Source organism: Tilletiaria anomala (genome assembly GCF_000711695.1).
Source record: "Tilletiaria anomala UBC 951 chromosome Unknown K437scaffold_1, whole genome shotgun sequence".
Lineage (NCBI taxonomy): Eukaryota > Fungi > Basidiomycota > Exobasidiomycetes > Georgefischeriales > Tilletiariaceae > Tilletiaria > Tilletiaria anomala.
Window position 1 is genome coordinate 200217 of NW_013547021.1, and position 17700 is coordinate 217916.

The window sequence follows — 17700 nt, forward strand, 5'->3', positions numbered from 1 at the left end:
CGTTCACTAAGACGTGCCGGACGAAACCTCAAATTCAACCCTGGCAAGCTGGGAAGATCGGATGTTCCACAAAGATGCCGATTCTTTGATCGATCGGCTCCAAGCGACTGGCTCCCACGCCCGTTCTTTGATCGTAGCGGTTCGCAATACTGGAGAAGACAGGTGGAGGGTGGGGCGTTCGCTTTCTGTTGTGAAAAGATCGGGGTATTGGGAAGGTTCTCAACCCACCTTTGCCACTTTTCGAGTGAATTTATAGGGGTTTTGCCTGGGCGGTGATTTTTTAAAGCTTGCAGGAGTTCAACCGTCAACTTTCTTTTTATAACTGAGAATCTGAAAACTCAGATGGAGGGCCACGTGGGCGGAACTCGGATCTGCACCGGGAGGGCCCGATCGATCCTTGCTGGATGGCGGAGACAGCACTGACACCTGCCCTAGCCTGCGAGCTGTCCAGCGTATGCGCTGTGCAGCCGGCGTGTGCCAGGAGCATATACATGATTGTATGTCAGCGTAGAGTCGTGTCAGGTCGTGTCCTCACAAGTCCTGTCATGGCCGGCCGTGTTCAACGCGTCGTCAGCACGTTAGCGGTCAGAACGCTCGGAAGCCGTCGCCTCGTAAGACCCTCAGCGCATGTCTGGACTCTGGAGCTGTTGGAGTTTGGACGCGTAATGATGCAACGCATCTCATGCTGGGTTCACCCGCGCCGGGCGGCACGGTGACTTGCGCGGCTCATGAGTTTGTCCTCTACGTGAAACGCGTCATCAACGTTGTGTCAATTCACCCAGTCGCATCAGATATGCCTGAAAGCGCTGCAATCTGCGCAGTGCGTAGTGCACATCTGCAGCACAGTCATATGCAAGTAGCCAAATACAGTCTTCCAGTCTACGGAGAAGCAGGCGCTTTGGGTCCTCTGTGGCCGGTGCATACCCTGAGCTTTGCTTCGAGCCTGCCTTATTCGGCGTATGTATGTACACATAGCTCTGAATCTGCATTTTCAATGCTGAGCTCCGAAGCTCATGATGTTCCATTCTAGACGCTTACTTGCCATTGCTGCGGCGTCCTCATTTCTAGAAAGCCCTGAGCTTCTGAAAGCGTATATACACCAAAAGCAAGTCAGGGAAGGCGGACACCGGTACTCCGGCAGCAGGACATCAGGCTAGCGGAAGCAAGTCAGCAGTCCATGTCTTCTCGCCTGCACATTCTTCATTTCTTGATCCTCTCCTTTAAAGAGTTCATTCAGATCGGGTATAGAACTTGGTCCTTGGCGCATGGCCAAGGAGTGGCGGAAACTCCGGCGCATCTTTACTTCATGCCAGTGCCCAGCAGCCACTGCTAACTACTTCGCCTACTCGCCCGCCGTTACACGTGAGGAGAGCGACACTGTTGACACTAGACTTGTCATACCTATAGCATACTCAAGAAGATCACGAATGAGCATGGCTCGACAGAACAATCACTTGGCTGGGGACTGGGGCCACTCAAAGTTCAAATTTTATTTAACCGATTTAGCATTGAGAGCGACGAGGCCTGCTTGCACGAAGTGCGACGTTCCGCGGCAGCATGGACTCGTCGGGAAGGGACCCCTTTCTGACGCTCGAGTCAAGGAAAGTCGACAATGAGGGATTCGAAACCCCAGGAGGGTGTGAGGCGATGAGGTCGCCGAGCATTTCAAGTGCAGATGAGACCGCCATACTCTTACAAAAGAATGTAACTCAATGTAAATACTAGCATCCGTCCTTCGTGTGCCCGCGAAGGAGAAAATGATGCTGAAGACGGAAGGGAACGGGACCTGCGGCTCCTGAGATTTGTGGCCTGTGGCAGATGGAGCGCATTCACTCGTGAGACCAGCTACACGTAACAACGGGGCAAGCGCAGCTTGCTACTCGTTGCCAGGCTTTTCCCGCCTTATTTATCGCAGGAATTGCAAAAGTGCGCTGCTCCTCAACGTGCTTTGCCTTCAGCGTGTCAGTATCAGCGATCAGCCATGGCTGGGCATGGCCTCTAATACTTTACGGACAAGCTTCCGGATCTCACCGTATCACTGAGCATTAATCACTCATCACTCATAGCACCCATCACGTCCTCTACTATAATAGAGGTCTGGGGTGCAATCAGCTATGTGCTCAGGCCGGGACGGGCCGGGAATACTGCCATTTGGGATCATGGAGACTAAGTCTCCCCGGGTCTCACTACAACCTGGGTGAGCCGTACTTCCAAGTTCCAGCGCTGCACAACCTTTTTCAGCCTGCTTTAGACTTTCGGAGCTTCAGAGCTTCAGCGGACAACATCACACAATTGACAGTAAATAACCTCACAGCTTACGCCTCACGCCCATCACGCGACACGCCAGGACTGGCCACTTCCGGTCATGTCAGTACCGCATACTGACTCCTGAGTCCTTCGGGTATCTTGCTCTTCCCCACCCCCTTCCCTTTTCATATCACCGAAAGGCGGTGGGAAGGCGTGTGTATTAAAGTGTATGTTTGACATTTGCACATTTCAGTATCTACGATGGTCATAGGTCTGCATTTGAAATTTGAACGTTATGAGCCGGGAGAGTGCTTTTCCTTGTGCCTAGCTTAAGTATATACTGCTTCTCATTTCCCATTGGTGAGTATAGTGAGTGATTTTATCCTATCCTGTCTAACAAGAAGTGATGCCAAGAGCTCTCTCCCCAGCTTCTCGCTCATCAGGCATTAAGTATCAGCGATCAGTTCTTACATGGCCCCCGTTCGACGGTTCAACCTTCCGATTTCCCATGCTGGTTCAAAGTTTCAGCGTTCAGCGTTAAGACATTCAGCGGTTCTTCCCTAGGAAAGCATGATGGCGCTAAAAGTAAACAGCCCTATTAAACATTTGTACTATGTATGTGCATATGAACATACATACAAAATAGTCATGTTTGCACAAGACTACCGCAAGGGGCAACCAGATTAACGAGTCACTTGGGATGACCGGAAGTTTTTAGTGTTTGGAGTTCAGTGCGGCTTCCATTTAGAATAGCTCATAATGGAACCCCACTTATGGCATGTGCATGGATGCACATTGACAGCAATTGCAGATACCGGCAGGCACAGGCTTATAGGCAGGGCGGGGGAATACGAGTATGCAGCCGCAGTCTGCAATAATGCAGTGGCACATGCATAGGTACACATGAAAATATGGGGAGGATTTCCCGGCCGCATTCGAGATCTCTCTAGAATTGGTCAGGAACGGATAGATTCCACATATTCTGCACATTGTGCTCGCACTTGGCTGTTCAGAGCTTCTGCAAGCAACCGCGCACAGTGTTTGGCGGGCTGCCGTCTCATCTCAGCGCGCTTCGCCGGAGCATCACCACACCGTCACCGTTCAAGGATGCAAGTGTCACGTCATTATTATTCCCTGTTTGCCGTTCGGCTGTTCCGAGGGCAACGTTCACCATTTCCAGCACAGTCTATGTGTTCAATCACCTCAAGGGTTCATGCGTTTCATGCTCACGGTTCACTTGCATCATGCTTACTGCAAAATGGCACAGTGGTTACACGCTTCCAGAGGCTATTAGGCCAACACAGGCTTTCTCATGCAGCTTCTCTCATCATGATATATGTAGTGTTTATGCAGGTTTCTTTATTATAGTATCGGCGCTGAGAGCTCGAAGATGCTGCACGCCCAAACCACTGATGCGTGCGCACTGCAAGGAGAGCCTTTTGACGTTCAACTCCAGACTGCACAATTCCACTGCAGATGCTGGACCTGGTCAGACGAGAGAACAATGCTGGTAGCAGGTTGCATGCCTACTCGGCCCACGCGCTGATAGATCACTGCGTTACGGCGCGAACCCATCGGCTGTGTATTGTGGAGCCTCGAAAGAGTGTCACGACGGATCATTGGTCCTCAACGATGTGCAAGACGGGAGTGTTTTGGAAAGCAATCCTATTTCCATCGCGGCATGGCGCACACTTCTCCTATCAAGAGTGCATTGTTCTGTTCCGACTTTCGTCACATATACAAATCACAATCCACATCACAGAAGCGGTGATTATGCGCTGATTATGAGCTTGACGGTTTGATGGGGCGATGAGGGGAGTAGGGATCGCCGATGGACTGGCGATGAACGCGACGAATGGAAAACTCGAACGCGGTGGGAAAGTCCGAAATTTTGGCGCGCGCGGAGCGCGTCTCTCCTTTGAGGGGGAGCGACCACATTAGCGTATGAGCACAGACGCCTCGAGTCTGAGGAGTGGCAGGTCGTCTTTGGATGGGTCAGGTCCTCCGATCTTGCAGAAAAGAAAGAGTTGAATCCACAGCAGACATGCGCTACGTGGTGCGCACATTCTTCAGTGCTCTGCAACGCTGCACAAGTGTAGAGTAGTTCAGAGTGCAGGCCAGTGAAGGCATGCGCATTGCGTGCGCCCACGGCAACGGCTGAGCGCCGGAAACTCAAGGCCTGTGCCCTTTAATAAACATCATTCTCATTCTCTCAAATTCTCACTTTCTTGCTCTTCCTGGTGAGCGCCTGCAGCCCTGCCTGCCCTGAGCGCCTGAGCGCGCGAAGAGGAACTGCCCAGCTGGCCATCTTATGCTGCAGTCGCCTGTAGATCGGCCGCATTTTCATCTTGGAAAAGTATATAAAGAGCTCCTGCAGGCTTCTGCGGCCTGCGAGTCATAAGCGTCCAGCCTGTGAAGGGTAATCTAGCATTGTGGATGGCACTTGCAATAGCCCGCAAAGTGCAATGTGCAATCAGCATTTACAATTGCATTCTGCGAGCCTGTGGGGAGGTATTTTCATACGGTGCAGGGAGTGTTTTGGGGCCCGACTTTCGCACAGACTGACACGCCTCCTCCCCTCGTCTCACGAGAGTCAGCTTGTTGAGCCAGTAGATTGTAATTTGTGCCTAAAGTGTGAAGCACAGCTCATTAAGAACAACCCGGACAAACGCGCTGATTGTATTGTTTGACACCTTAATTCCACGCGAAAGCGCCAGACTACATGTGAAGTGTGACATTGACAATGTGTCTCACATGAAGGCATGTCGATCCACGCGTTTGGACATTCCTGGCCGCCTCGGGCATCGATCGAAACGCAGCGCTATGCTTGTGAAACGTGCGACTCGTAGTTGGAGCCGGCGCTGGTTCCTGCTCGCTCATCTTGACTCTTGTTTGCGTGCAAAGAACATATGGTTTCTTTCGGATTTCGCACTTTGCGCCCTCATGCGGCCTGTGCAGCCTTTCCCTCTGCATGTACATGATCCATATTTATCTTTAATACTTTCTTTTTAGCCGTTGGAGGTTGACAAAGCTTGATCTACGAAGACACGGCGAAGGTGAGTGATTGGCAATACGAAACACAGTTTTATTCTTGCGAATATGCGATATTTGGCTTTTTGTGTGGGCTTTGTTGTGAAAAGCTCGTCGGGTAGAATTGCCCCCATGTAAGCGCGACGAGGAACACTCTCGGACGGTGTGTCCGCGGCTTGTCATTATTTTTACTGTTTAGGGAAACCCCCACTGTGTTGTGTGTGCTATGCCCCAGCCCACTGTGCTGTACTGCGCACGCGAGCAAGCCTTTGCTCCTGAGCGGGTGTTTGCTGCGGCGCTGTGCCTGTCACCTGCAGCCAAAGGCTGTAAGGAGTCTCCCACGCTCCACGCGATCGACATGCAAGACCCATCGTCGATACCCTCGTCCCGTCACACTTCAGGGCAGTATGGCTACTCTGCGTGATTCGGCTATGTATGACCATGTTAGGCCGTGAGTGCCCATCGTTCAGGAGTTTTGGGCATCTCATGCGTAATATTGCTAGCAATGCGCGTCTTGCTTTCGAGCAAATCGCCAAACTGTGTCTTATTAAGAGTGGAATCCGGGTCGATTAGCATTGGCTGTGAGCTTTTTTGGCGGGATGAAATGGATATGATATGTACATAGATATGCCCGTTTGGCGTTGTTGGCGAATGGCGAATCCCAAATGCGTTCTGTGTGCGAGACTGCAAGACGCCAAAGTCTCCTGGCAGTATCACACACTCGCAGGAGCAGTAGGGAGGTTTTGCCGCCTGTCAGGGGACTGGACGGGCATGGGCGCCTGGGCGTGGGCGCAAACGTAAACGAGAGAAGCTCGCCACCCAAGACTGCGGCTTGGATACGGGTTCTCACGTAAAACATGCAATACATGTGCAAACTGTAACAGAAGCTAAAATGAACAGTACGGCGCACGGCGCCTGCCTGCAGAGTCAGCGGCTATCTTCGCAATCGTGTCTCCTGCCCTCTCTCTGTCCCCTCGGGCCCATTTGCTCTCCGAGTTGGGCCTAATCAAACCGGTCCCAAGCTCCGTCCGCCGTCGCTCCGGCACTCCGAAGGGCATACGCCGCTTCTCCCACATTCCAAACAACCCTCCCCACTGGCTTTGCGCTCTCTTTTGGGGTACCGCTGGATGATCATAAGCCATTCAACATCGTGAATTGTTTAGCCATCTCCCTCCCAGTCGCCGCCCCTCTAATGATTGCTGGACCCTAGCTAGACAAACGAATCGTCCACGATCTCGATTCTCAAGGATCCTCCTCCAACGATCGGATGTTCATTATCATTACTTTATACTCCAGCCTCATCCGCATTTGGCGAAACCAGGTCTCTCCAAAGTGCACAAGGGCTTGCCTTGTCGAATCTCCCTTGGCACTCGCAATCTTTCAATTTCGACACAAGATCAAGCTGCCAACTGTCGCGAGTCGCAACGAGCTACGCGTAGAAGTCATCAAGCCAAGGCCAGCCAACCATCAATGATCTTTATAAACAGAGTAGTGGGTGTCTTATTTTTTAGACTTGTCCATGACTACCTGATGCACCTGACATCCGTTGCTGAATGTAGCTTGCGCTATCGTACAGACCTTGATCTATCGACTCTCGTTACTCCCAAGGCAGCTTGCTCCAAAGTAACCAACCCCAGCGCTATCATCATACGACGGAAATGAGCTCGGAAGAATCAAGACCATTCATCACAGCACGCTCCGTACTCGCACGTTCCGTGTACTCGCGGCGGCCAAGTCTCCCACCCGCTCTCGAGAGTTCAGCTAGCAGCGTCAGCCTTTCTTCTCCCACACTACCACAAGGCTTACCGTTCTACAGCGGCGTTGGTTCTGCTTACTCTGCCACCGCAGCACTATCCTTTCCACGCAAACTTTCGCTTGACGAGGCTGCCACCATGACAGATTCCCAGGACCTACCCCAACAAGCCTCCGAGCCCGAACCGACGGACAAAGAGGACACGGCGTTGAATGCGCGACTGCACCAGCATCGCCAGCAACGCCAGCACTGCATGCCCCTAGCAACATTCCCACACGCATCTATCGAGCTCTCCAGGAAGGATGCCCTCTCCAACGACGAGACTGCTCGCTTTAGCGCCATCAAACACATGTTGTTCTCTCGCAACGCCGCTATCGCCATTCAAGCCGAAGACAGCAGCATGGACTGGGACGTGTCGGATGTGCCGTCCATGCCTGGATCGGTCAGCATGATCAGCAGCGAATCGTCGGCCAGCATGATCAGCAGCAGCGCCGAGAGCGGTGTTAGCACAGTGAATACAACCTTGTCGAACGGGCAACTCACGAGTCAACTTCCCGGCTCACCGTCAGCTTTGTCGGTGCAGGCGGCAAAATCAAGCGCCGCGACTCAGCATTCCACGATGCAGATGCCGCCAAGCGTTCGGTCAGCCTCTTCGACGGGCTCGGGCGCTTCTTCGCAGACCGAAGACATGGACGAAGATATTCCACCGCCGCTTTCACCGTCTAACGGTTCCGTCAAGAGTGTCAGCCTGCGGACTCCAGCACGAGAAAGCCGTGAGAGTCAGCAAGGCTCCATCTTTCAAGCCAATTACTCCATGGGTCCAGTCGGATCGCAGCCTATTACCCCTCATCTCGCACAACGTTCGCTCCCGACTTGCGACGGGAGCTCGCAGCTCGACGCCTCATCTGACATTGGCGGGCAGTCATTCAGCACATCACCTCGCGGCTCGGCTACAATCAGTCAGAGCCTTGGATTGGTCCTGTCCGACTCGCCTCTCGGCACTTTTGCCACGGGTGCCGACAAGGGGAACGCGCTTCCGATGCAGAGACCCTCGGCTGCAGCCATCAAGCGAGCCAAGCGTTCTTCTGCGCTCTCGCCATTAAAAATTGCACCTGAGTCAGCATTCGGACGGCCGATCCAGCCGACGACGCCAAACGGGTCCTTCATCCCGTACGCGCGCGACGGTGCTGCCACTGGCGAAGCGAGAAGCCCTTTCGAGCCACCAACTCCGTTCAGAACCACGAGTAGCATGAACGGATTTCCTTTTGGCAGTGCCAGCTCCGTCGATGCTAGCGATCGCATGCCTTTGCCTGCGTCCACAAGCCTCCTCGCTCGCAGCGCCAAGCCATCGCGAAGCGGATCGCTGAGCCCTATCTCTGCGGACTTTGCAGCTGTCGTCTCGTTGTCGCAATCTGTGAGTTCTCTGCAGCCTTGACCTGCATCCAATATGGCTTCATTGCTGACACTTGGACGGTGGTACGCAGAAATTGCGAGACGGCTCACAGTCTCGCTCTCCATCACCTGCTACCAACAACGCTTCTCGCCGTGCCAGCTTGATGGAGACGCCGAGCGGTAGCTCGAAGCGCGCTGCAGAGATGCACCGGAGCTCTCTGAGCGGCCCAACTCGTCCCAAGCTCATCAAGTCGAAGAGTTCAATGGGCAAGCCGTACGTGCCATCGTCGCCTTACTCGCTCCCAAACTCTTTGCAGTCATCCTCTTCCGGTGTCTTTCGCACAGTGAACGCAGCAGGCCAGTCGGTCGCTGGAAGCCTGGCACAACCCTCCGGGATGCCGCTGTCTGGTCTCGTCAAGCCGCTCATCACGACGACTCCGCCGCAACCGAGCTTCGAACTGCCAAACGACCAGCTGTCCGGCCTTCCAGAGCCTCTGACCGATGCGCTTCTGTCCGCCAAAGCAGCTCCATCGGCCATGGCAAAGGTCCCTTCGGTCGCCTCGCGCATGCAGAACATCGGCAAGCCCGTCCAGCCGCAAGCAATACCGATGGACCGCTCACAGTCCCTGCCCGTCTACCAGACCGTGTCCGCTCGCCATCTTGCGTACCGCCATCTTCACCCGGTTTTCGAGGCGAACTACACTCTCGGCCACGAGCTTGGCAGCGGTGGCTTTGGATTCGTCGTCGCAGCTCGCAGGTCGCAGGATGGTCGGCCCGTTGCAGTAAAGTTCATCTGGAAGGAGAAGGTTCCTTCTCACGGATGGGTGCGCGACCCACAACTCGGCATCATTCCCATGGAAGTGTTTGCCCTCAAGGTCATTGACCATCCGAATGTGGTTAAGTTCATCGAGCTCTTTGACGATGATGACTTCTTCTACCTCGTAATGGAGATGCATGGCTCGCCGTGGAAAGCTCCCGAGGCGATTGATGACAAGAAAAAGACTGTGGCCTTGCCGCCGACATCAGAGTGTCTCAGCCCGCCACAGCGCCATGTTCCGATGGAGCGCCGCTCTTCTTGCGACCTCTTCGAATGCATCGAGCAGCACTCGCGGCTGTCGGAGGAGCAAGCGCGATGGGTGTTCGCGCAGGTCATCGAGGCCGTCTGGCATCTGGATTCCCTGGGAATTTGCCACCGTGATATCAAGGATGAGAACTGCGTCGTCGATTCTGACTTCAATGTCAAGCTTATTGACTTTGGCTCCGCCGTTGTTTCGGACCCACGCAAGCCACCACCATACTTCAACCGCTTCTTTGGCACGATGACTTTTGCCAGCTCGGAGATCCTCCAAGGCAAGCAGTACCGCGCGCCTCATGCCGAAGTGTGGAGCCTTGGCGTCCTGTTGAGCATTCTGCTCAGCGGGCAATGTCCATTCAGCGACCCTAGCGCCGCAATCAAGGGCCAGATCAGCAAACCCAAGGGCATGTGGACCAAAGAGAGTCTCGGGCTGATGCTGCGTTGCCTCGAGGTCGATCCGGATCGCCGTGCCACGATTCAAGAGCTGCGCCAGCACCCGTGGGTCAGCAAGGCCTGGGAGGTTCCGGGCCGCTCCCGGCCTGGCTCAGTCTAAACCATGACGAGGCATGCGGGAAGTGCGTCGTTGGTTTTTCTTCGCTTCTCCTTGTCATATGGGCATTCGATTACCTTTCAGTCTTCGACTACGACATCACTCTGGATACCTCTACGTGGTATGGACCGTCCGCCATGCCATGCTCCTTGCATTAGGTCATTTCATTTGCTCGAACAGAACATCATACATTATCGGACTCAGAAATCTGGCGCATTCAACATTCTACTGTATCTCTCGTCGCAGTCTGGCGAAAGACTGACAGCGCCATCACCTTTAGCGTTGAGGCTCGGCCTCTTCTACTCACGAGCCCCTGCATCTCAGGTTAATCAGCACCCTCAACACACCAAACCGTTGACGTTTTCACTTCGCATATTCCACCGCTGGTCACTGGCCATCCTCGAGCTCCGGCTTTTCCTCAATTTGCCGCTACCACTCACGCTTGGAGCCGTCAGCAGCGATGATTTCCTTTCTTCTTTTCATGCACGGCCACACGATCGTGTCAGCCGTGCAAGCAAGCAACACTCCATACTTTACCCGAGCTACTACTCCAGCCATCATTGTCATTACTTTCACACACCCCCGCTCCCTCATGCACACCACCCGCAGCATTCAATGATCGGATCGAATCATGGACATTGTAAGCTTTCCCAAATCACGCTTCAATGGCTAGTTACTCTCTTGTGTTCATAGTGCATATAATACCACCGGTTCGGAAATGAAATCACGATTTGAAGTTCACGATTACTGTTCTGACATGCGACACGTGCTTACGAACAGGTGCCGCGTCGGCTCCTACTAATGAATCATCTAGAGTGATGCTTCGGGCCGCAGCGAATCGGACGACGATGGTCAAGTCTTTAAATGAGAGTGTTGCTTAGAAATACAGTTGCGCATGCAGAACAAGACAGCAAAGATTCGAGGCAAGATTACTTGGCTGCGGCGCACAGACGGGGCGGCAATGTTAGCAAATGTTAGCCATTGTTGCTCAATTGAGCCCATCAAGTGGCGAACGACCGCGCTCACTAAAGATGGTGATGACATCGTCGTTCGCGACAATGTGGTTCAGCCCAACTTTTTGTTCCGCTGGAAATTTGCTTGATTTTCCGTATACCAGCGCACTGCGCCATCAGAACCAACGAAGTTGACTTTGGTCAGGAGAGCTGAAAGTGCAGGCTGGCGCCCACAGGTGCGACTCACTACTTGAACTTGTCGACAATGGCGCGATGTACAGCGTGGCACTTTTGCGTGAATGATGGTACGGTTCGGGTGTCAGGGGGATCTGGTGTAATTCCGGTGATTTGACAATTTCGCTAGGCTACTCACGACATGCTCGACTGTGGCTCCTTTGCGGACGACAAGTGGATCTTCCAGATCGGGATGCTGTCCGCGCTTCTTGGTGTAGATGCGCACCAGATCGAGTTCCTCCCATATTCGGTCCACGAGGTGGTCAAGGTTGAGGCCTTTCTCGCAGCTGATCACGATGCTATGCGGCTCGTGCGCGAGTTTATTCATTTGCTCCATGCTGATCGAGTCGACTGAAAGAGTGGGATGAAAGGCGGGTGAGGGAAGTGTGTTTTCGTCAGTGGACCGAAGTGAGAAAGGATTCGGTCGACAGGATACTCACTTTTGTTATACACATAAATGCACGGTGTATATTTCCTGTTGCCGAGCACCATATCAATGAATTGGTCCACGGTGATGTCTTCTCGGATCAGAACATCGACATTCTTTAAGAGGTGATCGATGTAAATAAATTGTCCCATTAGCACACAGCCCCAACACTACTCACATGCATCTTGTAGCTCTGTAGGATGGTGCGAATCATCTTTTCGTCAATGTGCGTGAATGTAATGCCCGTGGCTTTTGTGATGACGATACCGCCAGTTGTCTTGCGCTTGATGGTTACTTGGAATTTTGAGAAAGAATAGGTCAACTTCCGTCAGCGTTCTGTCCAATCAATATTCTCAAGAGGGACATCCTGGACGGAAAAGACAGGATATGGAATCGTGGCGAAGTGCAAAGAGGAAGGCAGATCCCCTTGGCACAATGGTAGCACGCTATTGAGCACCTGGCTAGGAATCAGGGGATTGTTTTCCACCGCAGCACGCCGCCACTGCACCACATGCGTGCTTCTCCCGCTCAGAGTGCCCGTAAAGTAGAAGCGGCAGCAAGCCGCTCCAGAGCAGGGAGTGGCCAACTCACCATCTGGCTGCTTCTTGTTTAGCCGAATGCCCACGTCCTCGAGTTCCTTCTCGAGTAGAGCCCGCTGCGCCGCTGGTTTCGTTGCGTCCAGCATAATCTATCGCGTGTAAGAAATTGGTCAATGAGTCAAGTTACCTCTGAGAATCCTAAAATCACTGCTGTCACTTCACACGGCCGTGGACGCTCACCATGATGAGATCGGCAGTCTTGGCCACACTGACGACCTGCTTGCCTCTACCTCGCCCCTGTGCTGCACCTTCGATGATACCAGGTAAGTCGAGCAGCTGTATCCGTGCGCCTTGGTATTCAATGACACCTGGGATGGCTGTCAGCGTGGTGTACTCGTACGCGGCCGTTGCGCTCGCTGTCTTTGTGATCTTAGTCAAGAGGGTCGACTTGCCGACGGAGGGAAACCCGATCAGCGCAACTCTTGCGTCACCGGATTTCATCACATCGAAGCCTTCTCCTGGTTTTGAGGATTTACTTGTCGGCTCCAGCAACTGCATACGCAGCTTGGCAAGTTTTCCCTTCAGCAGACCGAGATGGTACCTGCGGATTGGTAGAAGCCATAGTCCACAATCAGCTTTTCATTATATCAGCGTATAGAAACAACGTTTCATTTCCATTGCATCGAGCGTGTCACGTACTCGGTCGCTTTATTCTTCTGCGTCCTCATCATCTCATCTTCCTGAGAGAGAAAGGAGGAGAGCATATATTCCATTAGCACCTCATACGCGCACTCGTTGACGGTCGCCTAGCCCTCACGATCTCTTTGATCTTCTCGACGACACCCATTTTGGCTGACGCGTTCGCTCTGTAAGTCTGGGGAAGCGGGTCTTTCGCTCCTCGCTCAATGGCCTGATTTATCGAATGGCGGGTTTGCTTTCCTAGTGAGGATGTTCTTCTTTGCCGGTACGCAGCTCAGCTATACGCGTGCGATGTCAATGCCATGGAGTACGATGAACGCATCTTAGGAAGTCGAAGCTCGAGCGTCCAGTACAAGAAACGATTGCAATTCTTTCTTTTTCTGCGCCCTGTGTGCATGCATTTTCGGCCGAGAGAAAAAAGTATGCACCACCGCTGCAGAGACACACATTTGAAGTGGGGGCGCGTCGCGCGCAGGAGAACAACACGCACCGCTTGAAGCAATCGTCAAGGCTGGCTTGGTCCTTCAAAAGACCCGAACGCGTCGTGAAATGTTCATGGAGGCTTCTGTGACAAGCTCATTGAAAGGCACGAAGAGGTCAGGTTCAGAAGGAAGATCGCATCGCCATAAGAAGGGCTTGATAGACCAACAGCAACACCCGCACCATGTCTGGCATGGGTCGCGGACGGGGCGGTAGCCCGCGCAAGGCACGCGCCAGCACCGGCTCCGCGCCGACGAACGCGGACAGCAGCAGCAGCATCGCGCGATCACCGACACGGGGCACGTCCAAGCGCGGTCGCAAATCGACAACGAGCGTGCGCGAGAGAAATCCGCCGGACGCGACTTCAGCAACGCAGACAGCCATTAGGCCACCAGCGATCATGGGAAGAAGGAGCCTCTTGCCGCCGCCCCCGCCGACCAATCGCGAAGCTGACGACGTCATTGTTAGCGCAGGCCAGCTGCCAGCGGATGGTGCTGATGAGAGTACTATCTCTGCTTCCGGTCCACGAACGGACTTAGATGCTGACCCCGCCTCCTTGGCCACTCCGGGGGCTTCAAGACACATGGGAGACGACACGAGCATCCTTTGGTCGCGTCCACGCCGCTCGCTTTCCCAGCCTCCACCCAACTCCGTTATCCGTCGGCAGCTACGCACAGCAGCAGGTGGCACGCCACTGCACCCGCCATACCCTGCCGCATCTACACCTCGACGCCAGTTGCCAACGGCCGCAATGTCTGGCACGCTCGGAGGAGGAGCAACCGAGACCCCGCGAAGGGGCACGCCCAGCAGCGTCGGACGCGCCGGTGGCAGCGCGATCGCAAGCGAGGTGCGCCGGCGAAGGCAAGAACGCGCATACATGCTGGCTGAACGCTCGGGAGATGTCAGTACCAATGTTCTCATGCAGCTGACCAGAACGCCCCTGCCCGGTGCCAGTATCCCTATCGGAACAGGTGTGGGTACAGGCCGAGCTTCTTTCGGGCCCGCATCGGTGAATCGATCAAAAAGAGCAGCAGGACGTAAAAGTCGCACAAAGGGAATTGCTGGTTGGGGCGCAGGATGCGTCGAATCACCTTTCGACTTGCTTTCCAAACTGGCAAGGGCACCTGGCTTCTACATCCCCGCATCTGAGCAGTCCATGCTCGCCGAACGCGCGCAACAGCACGCCATGCTTGCCCCTCCCCCCCAGGCGATGGGCAATTCGACCAATCTCAATGCATCAGCGGCAGCTGCCGCTGCGCGTCGTTCCGGGGCCAGCATCGCGTCTGAGTCGCGCTCGGTGCTGCAGCCGGGCGAGTCCGTACCTGGCGAGTTGACGCGCGACCAAAGCGACATGAGCCTCATCGATGAAGACGGCTCGTATACGCGTCGTACTGGTGCAATAGGCGGTGGAGACGAGGATGACGAGCAGGATGACACGGATGCCGGGCTCGCGAGGCGACAGCAACGTATTCGCGCTGGCGTGTTTTTGTTCGACCAGAACAGCACGATGGTGCTCACACCCAACAAAGGACGAGCGAGCGAAGGGTTCTCTGCCGCAGGTGACATGAGCCGGCCGTCATTCTTGAGCGAGCTCTCCAACTTCAGCGGCGGCCGGAGCCGCGGCGACCGCACGGCGCTATTCAAGGCGACGAACGACCGGACAATGGATATGGACCTGACGAATGTCTACGACGCGGCAACGGCGAATGGTAACATCGACGACGAGCGGCTCATGAGCATGCTTGCGGACATCACGCGCGAGAGCCTCTTCGGACATGGCCGCGAAAGCATGGCCAGTCAGCGCCTCAGCGTGCTTGGACGTCTTGGCGACGAGGACGAAGATGCAGCTCTACAGGACAAGTCGCGAGAGCAGACGCAAGAGGACGATGAGGTATTCGGTGATGCCGGTATTGCGGTCGAGAGGAGGTAAGCTTCTACATAACTATTGTCTTCATCTGGGCTCGGCGCTGACGACATAGCCAATCCGCGCATCGCAGATCTCGAGCAATGTCGGAACCGTTCGTGGAAGAGGCTCAAGATATTAGCATGGTTGTGCCCATATTCGACGAGCTGGGACCTCTCGAAGATATGCCTTCTTTCGACGATCGCTCGCAAGGTGGCTCTGCCGATGTGACCGGCGACGATGACGCGGATGCCGATGGGACGATGTTGGGAGCTGCAGATGAGGAAGACCTCACGACGCGTCCGCAAGAAGATGGGTACGAGACGATGACCGAGAGCGAGATGGAGAGCGACGAAGGTGCTGCGAGCGTCGGCAAGGTCAAAACCAAGAGCAGAGTCGTGCTCAAGCAACGTATCGTTCGCAAGAAGAAGATCAGGTGAGGGCTTCTACGGAAATGACTTTGGCTACGACAAGCAGCTAAACGAGAAGGTATTCGTTGTCGCTTCATCCCGTTTTCCAGAATCTCCCCTCACACCGGCGAAGAAGTCCCGTCGTTGCCCGCATCCTTGACAAAGGCATGGTTCACATCGTTCGTGATGCCAGCATCGAGCGGCAGCGGCACGAAGTCCGGCAAATACAAGATTGAAAAGACGGCGATGGACGCCGTGGAAGATGCGTGGGTTCTACAGCTCCCCCTCCTTCACAGTGATGATAGAGCGCGAGCTGACCGTCATGTTTTTTGCCTAGATCGCATGCCTTCTTCGCCCAATTTGCGCAAGAGATCTCGGCGCAAGCGAAGGCCTCGGGCCGTTCTTCCACCATTAACGAGCAAGACGTTATTGCTGTGTTGAAAGAGTGAGCCTGGAATTTTGGAGTCTCGCATCATTAGCATGTCTGTCACTCATACCGTGCATTGCCATCCACACCAGCCACGGCCATGTCACTGCAAGCACCTCCCTCCCCTCCTTGATCCGCAAACACCTGCCTCGCGAGATTGCGGATCTGATGACTATCACATCGTCCTCGTCGTCTGGCAGCGGCAGCAAGAAGCGCAAGCGATCGAAAGTCAAGGATGCAGAGACAAGCAACGCTTCAGATTACATACGCAGCGACACGGACAAAGGCAAAAGCAAAGGACATGCCACGGTGAAAGGGAGGGCTGGTTCCAGCAAGGCGCTCGGGAAGAGCTTGAGCAAACAAAAACCTGGCTCAAGCACCAAAGTGGGTAAGAAATTGCGCAAGTAAGGTATTTTTCCTTAGCACCCTTCAGTCTGGCTGTGTAATATTAGTCTGCTTGCAAAGAGATTCCATCCATGTGCGCCTTTGTTCGTCAACTATCTTGTTGACCAGAGTGCTGACGCTGCCGGTGCATTCCCCCTCAAAGACATCAGAGTGTGCCTTCTTCCGGTCAACAGCAATTCGGCACAAGACGTGAGTACCTGACGAACATACCATGCATGATAAAATCGTTTCGACCTGGGCCACTGCGAAGTTTCAAATTGCACTTTTCGCGTAGGTATGGCGTTTGACGCCGTGTAGCTAAGAATAAGCTCGTATGTTAGCAGTCTCACCCTTTCTCACGCTTGGCGAAGCAGGACGTGACTGTCTCACTTTAGCATATAATCCAGCGCCTAGGTCTCGCTCACATCCTTGCCTCTGAATTGGCAGAACTGTTCTTGTCAGCGAATGAAGGCGTTTGTGTACTCATCCCACAGTGATTTGCAGTCTTCGCGAATACTGCCACAGGGCGACTCTCGTAGGAAGATTGGTCGCCCTGGACGAATTTGCGAATGATCACTGATGCTAGCGATAGTCCGTGGCTTGTGGAGCAGGGTGATGCGATCCGGAAGGTCTAGTTTTGCCTCCTTCGCAACATCCGTATGAACTGCACGGAGCAGAGCAAAAATTGACCAATGAGTTAGCACGGATATAGTTCTCCCTATTCCTTCTGGCAGAGCTCACTGAGGCCGATGCATCGAATGGTGTTAACCTCAGACTTGTTTAACGGCGTGAGCAGCTGCATTGGCTCACGGACACTAAGAACTTCAAGACTTAATTTGAAAGGCGCATGCTCACGCCTTTGACGTTTAATTGCTTTGAACTTTGAGTTTCTTTTACATTCCATGGGAGATCACCGTCCGAAGCAATTTTGACTGGTGAATGAAGGGTGAGGGCTGTGATGTTCTTGTTTTCTTTGGTGCTCTTGCTTATGTCCACGCTCAGGTCCTTGAAAGCACCCATGGCTCTCCCAAGTAGGCCTTGCCATCCTCCTCAGAAACGAAGCGAATGAGCCTCATCCGCGCAGACATCACGAGTGCAGAAGCGGCAATAGAGGGTGCGGAGGTCATACTGCATGCAGTGGTCCGATAGGACAGGAACGTCACGAACTCGGCTCTCCGAAAGCAACGGAGCGGGCGA

The 17700-nt window shown here is 54.0% G+C and overlaps 4 protein-coding genes across 4 annotated transcripts; 2 read left to right on the forward strand and 2 right to left on the reverse strand.

Annotated features, from left to right (window-relative positions):
- Positions 1 to 6649: 6649 nt before the first annotated feature.
- K437DRAFT_1762 (kinase-like protein) lies at positions 6650 to 10263 on the forward strand. Its single transcript, XM_013390898.1, has 3 exons — positions 6650 to 6768; positions 6837 to 8444; positions 8515 to 10263. The coding sequence occupies exons 2-3, from the start codon at positions 6936 to 6938 to the stop codon at positions 10048 to 10050; spliced, it is 3045 nt and encodes a 1014-aa protein (XP_013246352.1). The 5' UTR covers positions 6650 to 6768; positions 6837 to 6935; the 3' UTR covers positions 10051 to 10263.
- Positions 10264 to 11035: 772 nt separating this feature from the next.
- Positions 11036 to 13047, reverse strand: K437DRAFT_260495 (P-loop containing nucleoside triphosphate hydrolase protein; the record flags this gene model as incomplete). The annotated part of the gene is made up of 9 exons (XM_013390972.1): positions 11036 to 11168; positions 11248 to 11288; positions 11374 to 11585; positions 11675 to 11777; positions 11840 to 11955; positions 12253 to 12349; positions 12441 to 12801; positions 12900 to 12940; positions 13018 to 13047. 9 exons carry the CDS (start codon positions 13045 to 13047, stop codon positions 11036 to 11038), a joined length of 1134 nt encoding a protein of 377 aa, XP_013246426.1.
- Positions 13048 to 13481: 434 nt separating this feature from the next.
- Positions 13482 to 16586, forward strand: K437DRAFT_252925 (uncharacterized protein). Its single transcript, XM_013390973.1, has 5 exons — positions 13482 to 15305; positions 15377 to 15718; positions 15803 to 15958; positions 16030 to 16137; positions 16212 to 16586. Exons 1-5 carry the CDS (start codon positions 13564 to 13566, stop codon positions 16525 to 16527), a joined length of 2664 nt encoding a protein of 887 aa, XP_013246427.1. The 5' UTR covers positions 13482 to 13563; the 3' UTR covers positions 16528 to 16586.
- A 114-nt stretch (positions 16587 to 16700) lies between these two features.
- Positions 16701 to 17586, reverse strand: K437DRAFT_2118 (uncharacterized protein). Its single transcript, XM_013390899.1, has 3 exons — positions 17245 to 17586; positions 16894 to 17167; positions 16701 to 16821 (listed from the first exon to the last, which is right to left on the reverse strand). The coding sequence occupies exons 1-2, from the start codon at positions 17405 to 17407 to the stop codon at positions 16962 to 16964; spliced, it is 369 nt and encodes a 122-aa protein (XP_013246353.1). The 5' UTR covers positions 17408 to 17586; the 3' UTR covers positions 16701 to 16821; positions 16894 to 16961.
- Positions 17587 to 17700: the final 114 nt, after the last annotated feature.